Raw genomic sequence first — 8,990 nt, forward strand, 5'->3', positions numbered from 1 at the left:
TTCGGTGTCTAAATTCGCAACGCGGGATATAAGAATTATAAGGTGCGGCAGATTTAACTAATTTTGGACATTTTGAATACAAGTGTTCTTAAACGTGAATGATTTTGGGAATGTGAACGTTTTAAAAATTAGTGAACAAACCTCTGAAAAGCTCAAGCAATTTTTGAAATTATGAACAAATTTTTGAAACACGACAATTTTTTAACTTCCAAAAATATTTACTGAATTGGCGTTGAAAATATGATTGTTTTAAAATAATGTGAACAAAATTTTAAGACTGGAACTTTTTTGAAATTCCCTAACCTTTTAAAAATTTTGTAGAAAAACTATTTTCTAAACATTTTTATTTTCTGAAAATAAAAATATCTCCTTTTATTGAAGAAAGTGGACAAATTTTAAAATCCAAACCTTTTTCGAATTTCTGAACATCTTCCGAAAAGCGAAGCCCTGACTACTTGACGCAGAGAGCGTCAAATAAAGTTTTCCAAAGTCGCGCCCTCAGATTCCCGAGGCCTCATCTTAGGTGGGCTCAGCTTGCATCTGATGTAAAGTAGGTAATGGGCCAGTCAGCCCAACTGCAGAAAGTATTAAGCGAACGCTCAGTCCTTCGTTCAGCGGCCGCTTCTTCAGCACAGCGATCTGTCCCACGGCGGCGATGGCGCTCTCCACCTCCAGGCCACACCACCTCCTCCGCCGCTTTCACGCTTCCGCGCGGGCTCTTGCGCGGGTGGAACCGCACGATTTCTCGCAGCCCAGCGACTACCTCGGGAGCTGGGGGGAGCGCCCCCCCGCCACTGTCGCCGCGGGTGGCGGGGACACACGGGAGGCTTGGGCACGGCTCGAGCGGCTGCGCAAGGGCTACGCACGCGAGGTCGGGGAGCTGCGGCGTCAGTACGCCTACGAGGCGCAACTGCTGGAGGCCGAGCGGCAGCGCAAGGCGGAGGCACGTGCCGAAGCCGCCCGCGTCGCCAACGAGGAGCGCAAGGCCGCGAAGGCCGCCGCCGCGCAGACCAGGGCCGCAGAGCGCCGCGCCTTCGAGCTTGATTTCCGCCAGGCCCTCGTAATCCGCCCTCTCCTTGCTTCATTCCCCTCCGCACATTGTTTCATCCTTGCATTGTACTTGTTCGACGAATTGCCTCATCCATTTCGGCTTTAACGGAGAGCGCGATTCTTACCGATTACCGTTTCCTTAGCTTGCCATATGAATCTCTAAAGACAAACAAGTGGGCATCTTACGTGCCATATGACGGCCAACCTTGTTTCTGCTCATCATTGTTTTTGTACCCAATAAAATGCATCCCTGGGCACCAATATGTCAGGCTTGTAAAGCTAAGTGAGTAGATGTGATCTATAATACGCCTATAACGCATGTGTGTTGATGCGCAGATGAAAGAAAGAGCTCAGAAGCTGGAGAGCTGGAGGAACAAAGAGAAGCTGAAAGCACAGAAGAAGACGGATCACAGGGAGCTCTTGCGCAGGCAGAGTTCTGTCTGGGTTTCTGAGGATAAAATGGAAAAGAAAATTCTTGAAGCTATCATGCATACCACCCCTCTCTGAGGTTCATGTGTGAGGTTAGTTCAGTTTTCATCTCTGGTACTCGGTGTATTTTCAAAACAAGGAACAATTTTAACTACTTCTAACTCAACATTTGGCATCAAAACACTACCTAACTTCCTATACTTTAGCTGTTTGATTTTGGTCCTATTGGAACAATAACTGTTTAAGTTATCAATTTAATATGTACTGAAAAAGTTGAAGGATTTTATGACTGTTTAAAGATTAGTGTTTGATTTTGGTCCTATTGAAACAATAACTTCCGCATCGACAATGTATTTATCCACGCATTGAGATCAGTGAAAAATTAGGCCTACACCTAGGCGCGGTAAGCGCGCCTAAGCTCTAAGCAGGAACCGGCCGCCTTGCTTTTGGCCATAAGCAGAGAATTAGGCGGCCGGCGATGTCCTACAGAATCCAGCGAGGTTGTCCGCCATCAGCGGCGGCGGCAGGAGGAGAGAGACGGAGGAGGAGAAGCAGCAATGTTGTTGTGTCGCTAGGAAGGAGAGAGAGGCCCAGCGAGAGAGAGGGCCCGGACTTAGATGAACGGTTCAGATCATCAGATGCAAACTAGAATTTCTTAGTGGGCCTTATTGGGCTGCGTTGTCAAAAAGAGGCCGAGTCAGAGGAACTCCTGACTTGGTGGCGCTGCCCTTTTTCCTCTTCTCCTTACCCTCCCAGGCCCACCTACTACCTCGTCCGGACAAACGGCTAGGCTCGCCTGAGTGCTGTTTAAGCGGTCATTGCACTAGGCGGGGACAGAACGCTTGCTCAGCTTTTAGAGCTTAAAGAAAACTTTGATTGCTCAGCTTTTAGAGCTTAAAGAAAACTTTGATTGAGATACGTAAGAACCATAACTAACAAATGAATGGCTGAAAGCTCAATATTGACCCCAGTCATGTTTGGCTGTATGATGTATACTACTCTCTCCATCACATAATATAAGAGCGTTTTTTATACTACAGTAGTGTCAAAAACGTTCTTATATTGTGGGACGGAGGGAGTAGCAATGAGGAATGAGATCCTTATGATGAGGTTGCGGAAGCAGTATGCATTTTTACCTTCTAGTCTCGGTTCAAACTAGTTTTGATATAACTTAAATCCTTTGTAATGTAGAACTATTGCAAACTTGCTAGGAAAGAATAGCAAACTTTTGGAACTCAAAAGATCCAAGTTTAATAAGGTTTACTAGTGTAGTGTTCATAGTGCAGTAAATGGGTGATTTACTTTTGAATGGAAGGATAACTCTTAATGTAAGCTTTGCTCCAAGTTCTGATTTCACAATTGCATGTTTCAGCTAGTGACAGACTACATTGCATACTGCAGTACAGTAAAATCTTATGTTATGTACTTGCTTCCAGGGCTATTGATGGCTGGTAACTCAGGAACTTAACTTTCAATTGTATGTATGAAGAAATAAATAAAACTACCGCATATCATAGTGTACCAGCAAATTCAGTATGCATAATATCCTTTGAGCTTCCTAAAAAGTTCAAGTGGCCGTAACTGCGGCAACAGCAAAATAAAGTATATTTTGTAGTATGATTCTACGCTAGGAAGTCCCAGAGTACAGGTGCTCTTGATCCAAGGTTTCTTAGCACAGCAGATGTAGAGTACCTCTGTGCAGTTAATAACAACTGTTTGTTGCCTAAGCTTGATGCATATTCTGTTCGTGTCAACTTAATGGTAAGTTTCTTAGGACACTGCTGCTGTGAACTTCTCCAACAGTACCCGCAATTGTAGAGTGCACAATACTGTGCTGATTTTGTTTTTCCTATTTTCTTTACTTGAGTTGGATGAATGCTGTCATAGTAAGTTTTCCGCACTTGGTAGTACAGGCATTAGCACAACTCGTTTTGACAAATGGGTCTTTCCCCATTTGCGTTCATTAACTCATTATCTTGGCAGGATGCTTCGATGCCTTTTGCTTTTTTGAGATTTTTCTTTTGAACTTAATAATGGCCAGCTTGTTCCACATGCTGATGGGCACAAAATGTTGTCGTTGGTGCAGGTCCGCAGGAAGGTAGATGATGTATCCTGGACAGTAGAATTGAAGCTTCTTTGCCATTCCCTCTTACAAACTGCCGTATCACAGTTGCCTAAGGAATAACAACTATTCTGCTAGCCTTAAGTTTCTATTTCTGAACTTGTGTTGTAATGTTCAGTTGGTAGACCGGACGAACATCGAGCTGGCATTTTGTTTCTGAATTCAATTTTCTTGATGGAAACTGCTCTCAACATTGGTACTACTATCTGCGAAAACGGTGGCCAGGGTTTGAAGGAATCACCAGACGTTTAGAGGTGCAGGTTCCCCACTGGCAAAATATATCTTATCATAAACGAGCAAACTGTTTCCTCGTACGAGCGCACGCAAACGTCACATTCACATGGTATAGCACGCTATACGTACATACCCACATGAGGCCAATTTTCATGTTTTGATCCTTTTGTTAAAGTTGCATGAGATCTGACCCTGGTTTGAAAGAATTTGAGATTTGACCCTTTTCCTATCACGGGGTTCATGGCAGTAGGGTATAGGTGTGCACACCCATACCATAAAAAAAAAGTATCGGATACCATGCGCGTTCACACCTCGACGGTAGGGTCGTACAAGTTATTGCTAGCTTATTTAACGGAAGAGATACATTGCGCTGGCATGGTTAAGTTTTCTTACCATGACCTTGACGATACATTGGTATATCCTATTATCATGGACCTTGGCGATAAAAAAAGGTCACGTACTTTTTCTAAAAAACTGGGTCAGATCTGGCTTAATTTCTTTTAGAAGTCAAAACACGAAAATTTGCATCCACATGAATGCGTTCAGTCAAACCAAAGCTAGAGATCTTAGAGCAACTCTAGCAGACCTCGCATCCGCCCTCAACCCATAAAATAACCGTCAAAATGCGGGTACGGGCCGGAAAGCCTGCCCGACCGGACCCCGCATCCCATCCCGGACCGCAAAATTTTTTGGGGCGCACGGCAAATTCCGGACCCCAACCCGGGAAAACGCGGGTTTCCCGCTCGCGGCTGTAGTGCCCTACATCACAGAGAAGCAGTTGATGGGAGGGACATTTCAGCCCGCGCTCTTTTCCCCCTCCTTCCGCCGCCGCCCCGCCCTTGCTTCCGCCCGCCCGCCGCCGGCGATTCCGGCCATATCTGCAGGCGAGCCGCTGCACCGCCCCTCCGGATCCAGCGAGAAGAGCCGCCCCCGCCGCCGTCGTCGCCGGGGATCGACCACCGTCGAGCGCACCCCCTCGTCGCCGGTTAGTCCCTTTTTTGTGATTTTTGTGAGCTGTGCGAGAAGATGGAGTTGACCCCGTGCGAGAAGTTCTTACTATCCGATTCGTTCGATTCAGATGGCTCGGATGTTGAGACTATGCTTGCAAACTTTCGACAGCAAACATTAGTCATGACGCTTGCCGTGAAGGTGCATGAAGACGAGAACCGGAAGAGGAGGCGAGGATCGACTGTCGGGCATTTGTGCATTCCTCGGAATCACCATCTTGGGAACGAGATGTTGATGCATTCCTCGGAATCACCATCTTGGGAATCCTACATATCCTCCGCACCTCTTCCGGAGAAGGTACCGAATGCGCCGATCCCTCTTTGTGAAACTTGTTCAAGCTTGCGAGGCAAATTGCCGGTATTTTACTCAAAGAAGGAATTCCCCGGGCTTAAAGGGATTTAGTGCATATCAAAAAATCTCCGCAGCTATGCGGGTGATTGCATATGGCGTTCCGGCTCACTATGCCGATGAGTATCTTTGCATTGGTGAAGATACCACAATTGAGTCTGTGCGTAGATTTGCGAAAGTGATCATCCGTGTCTTCGTCCTGAGTATCTTCGAGCACCCAATGAAGATGACACAGAGAAATTGATAGCATCTAATGAGAGGAGAGGTTGGCCTGGCGTGCTAGGTAGCATTGATTGTATGCATTGGAATTGAAAAAATTGCCCCAAGGTTTGGCAAGGAATGTATTGTGGCAAGTCTCGTGATGCAACAATTGTGCTAGAGGCCATAGCATCCGAGGATTTTGGCATTGCTTTTTTGGTATGCCGGGCACTCTCAATGATATCAATGTGTTGCAAAGGTCTCATTTGTTTGCTAGGCTTGCTAGTGGTGATGCTTCTGCTTGCAACTACACTATCAATGGGTATGAATACACCGAGGAGTACTATCTTGCAGATGGTATATACCCTCCTTGGTGCACATTTGTCAAGAGCATCAAAGAACCCAAAATAAAAAAACAATGTGAATTTGCAAGGGTGCAAGAGGCTGACCGCAAAGACATTGAAAGAGCATTCGGTGTTTTGCAATCTAGGTTTGCCATTGTCCGTGGTCCTGCTCGTTTTTGGGATAAGAAAACCTTGAAGAACATCATGACATGTTGTGTTATCCTGCACAATATGATTCTTGAAGATGAGAAAGGATTGAACTTAAAATTATTTTACGACAATGTGGGTAGCCGTGTCAAACCAGCTAGAGACCCAAACCGCATTAGAGCTTTTCTTCATACATACAAGGAGATTGAAAATGCAGACACCCACTTTCAACTTCACGAAGATCTCACTGAGCACCATTGGCAAAGGGCTGGAGAGTGATTTATTTTTGTACCCATTTGTATTCATGACAATTTTTGTATTGCACTATTTAAGTTTGCTTCGGTTATTTAAATAATTATTTGTAATGCGAATGATTATTGTATTATGTTTGATTCGAATAATTCAGTTTGTTTTTGATTGTTGAACTATGTTGTATTTGATATTTACGGGCTGATGATATGCGGGATGCAGCGGCGCAAAGAGCAGACCCCGCAAAGCCGACCCGTAAAAAAATATATTTCGTAAATATACTTTTTTACGGATCCGTTTGAGAGGTCTGCATCTGTGCCAGCCCGGGCCAGCCCGCAAAAGCTGTTTTATGTGAACTGCAAACGCGTTTTGCGGGCCGGCGGAATGCGGGGTCTTGCTAGAGTTGCTCTTAGACGCCTCTGATTTGAACAATCAACGGCAGTAGGAGAGGCTCTTACTGCTAGACGCCTCCTTCGTCTAAAAACCATAGTGGAAGATGTTTACGAGTATACGAAAAGAACCTTGAAGAAGAAGAGCTTGTTAGATAAGTAAGTCTGAGATGAAATGGGCAGTGTGTCTTGTATCGGTTGCCAATGATGGACTTGGTATTATACTCCTCAAGAGCGAACGCCTGAACGAGGTAATTCCACGTCGTGATTTTTACTGTATCAAAGAAGAAAAAAAACGCAAGCGATGTCAAAAAAGAAAATAGAACGCGAGCGACTCTCACTCCCAACTCGGAGCAATTTAAGAAAATGCCACATCTTTCGTGAGACTTTGATTCTATAACACATCTTTCTTTTTATTGGATTATTTAACACACCTTTGACCAATAGCTGGAACAAAACACCATAAAATTGATTTTTTTTCCTTCTATTCCACGTCCAACCCCACAGCTCATTTTGCTAGGACGAATTTGCCCTCACCTCATATCCTGGGATATGAAACGATCAACGTGACACAGAGAACAAAGCCTAGCGCCGCCGCCTCGTCGTTTCTCTTCTCAATGCCGCCGCCTTGCCATGCCTCCTTCTCAGGACTGACGCCTCACCATTTCTTCCTCCTAGGCGTGCTGCCACCTCGACGTGCTTCATCCCGCCGTTGCCTCATCGTGCTTCTTCTCCTTCCAGACAGTCCACACATATGTTCAACCGCCTCCCCGACAGGTTGCCTCTCCCTCCCTCCATCTCTCTCTCCCTGTCTCCACTAATAGAAAAAAGGACCTTTAGTCCCGGTTCGGTTGGATCATCAGTCTCGGTTCGTGAACCGGGACTAATCAACCGGGACTAATGCTGTCCTGGTTCGGCCCCGAACAGGGGCTAATAGCCTTCCACGTGGCGGGGCTGGGAGCGAGGGGGGAGGGGTATTAGTCCCGTTTTGTATTACGAACCGGGGCTATTTCTTCGCTGTTTTTTTAAGCAATTTTTGGGTTTAGGGTTTTACACTAAATTGAAGGGTTATTTTGCTGCCCCCTATTTTTCCATTTATTTGTTACATATATATTGCACATCGTCACGAATATATTACACCATCTCATCTGTCGTGCTTTGTCGAACATATTTACAAAATGTAGACACGAGTTACATGCACATATATGCATCTTTTTTACACTATATCATTTCATATCATTTCCGTTGAATGACAATAGTATTCTCCCTTGACATGTAGGACCTCTACATCTAAGAATCCGGTAATTTCCTCTTGAATTGCTCGTACACGTTCCTGTGGTAGAAGACCGTCCCGTAACCGTTCCATATGGGGTCAATATATATATATACTCATCTAACAACTCATCATCATTTTAATCATATACCAAGTTATCATACGATACACATAAAGTAAAACAGAGAAACATCATAATAGTCATCATATGCATGCATCCTAATCGATCATGTCAAGTTAATATAAAACAGAATAACTTGTCTCTCATAAGACCTAGTCCTCACTCTTAGGTATAATGTCATAAAACAGAATAACACCTATGGTTCCATGATGAAGCACAGAGATCCAACGATCTCCAACTTGTGGCTTGCGATCCTTCTTTAATTCTCTCCATGCTTCAATTTAGAGCCTTTTTTATTTTGATTTGAGGTTACTCGAGTATGGAGCATCGAACTCAGCCCTCAGCGGGCTTTGAATTTTCATATGACCTTCTGGATGCATCAACAGAGGCACTACATCATGTGGCAATTGTTGTTGAAGAACATAATAATAACCTAGTTAGCAATGTAATCAACACCATTTATGCAATAGTCGAGCGTACTTAACTAGGAAACTCTTACCAAGATATTTCGACGAATGTCATCCGGCCTCAACCTATGCACTAGTGGCATGTAAAATGTATAATTTTGGCCAATTTCAAAATTATACGGGAAGGTATCCCTAGAAACTAGGACACCAACAAGAAAGTAAAGAAGAACATCCTTCTCCTCCCAAGTTAGATGTGATCCATACGTGTAGTGTGTCGTGTCAATTAATTTTCGTAGTTCACTCGAAGAAACGAAATAAGTTGTAAATTATAATTTAATAAATTTAGTGTATGGATGAACACCAACTATTTCTAAATATAAATGCAAATTACTTGACAAATATGGTTGAGAAACTCACATGGAGGTAAAATAGTAAGCATATCGACAACCGCCCAAATGTCGATGTTGCGTGGCATATTATCTTCAGGACGAAGATCGAAGGTTATTTCCATACACTCCTGAAATCCATATGCCTTGCAAAGATCTTCCCACTTTGGGCACCCAAATTCTGTTTGAAAAACTGAATTAAATACTTTGATAACAAATGTATGACCATGTATAGTCCTCAGGTTAGCGCTCCTCGTCTCAATTCTCTCGCGGTCTTCGAAACCG

The 8,990-nt window shown here is 44.2% G+C and overlaps 1 protein-coding gene across 1 annotated transcript; it reads left to right on the forward strand.

Annotated features, from left to right (window-relative positions):
* The first annotated feature begins 584 nt into the window (after positions 1 to 584).
* Positions 585 to 3,782, forward strand: LOC123448171 (uncharacterized abhydrolase domain-containing protein DDB_G0269086). The gene is made up of 3 exons (XM_045124980.1): positions 585 to 1,060; positions 1,387 to 1,571; positions 3,566 to 3,782. Exons 1-2 carry the CDS (start codon positions 656 to 658, stop codon positions 1,555 to 1,557), a joined length of 576 nt encoding a protein of 191 aa, XP_044980915.1. The 5' UTR covers positions 585 to 655; the 3' UTR covers positions 1,558 to 1,571; positions 3,566 to 3,782.
* Positions 3,783 to 8,990: the final 5,208 nt, after the last annotated feature.

Source organism: Hordeum vulgare, chromosome 4H (assembly GCF_904849725.1).
Source record: "Hordeum vulgare subsp. vulgare chromosome 4H, MorexV3_pseudomolecules_assembly, whole genome shotgun sequence".
Lineage (NCBI taxonomy): Eukaryota > Viridiplantae > Streptophyta > Magnoliopsida > Poales > Poaceae > Hordeum > Hordeum vulgare.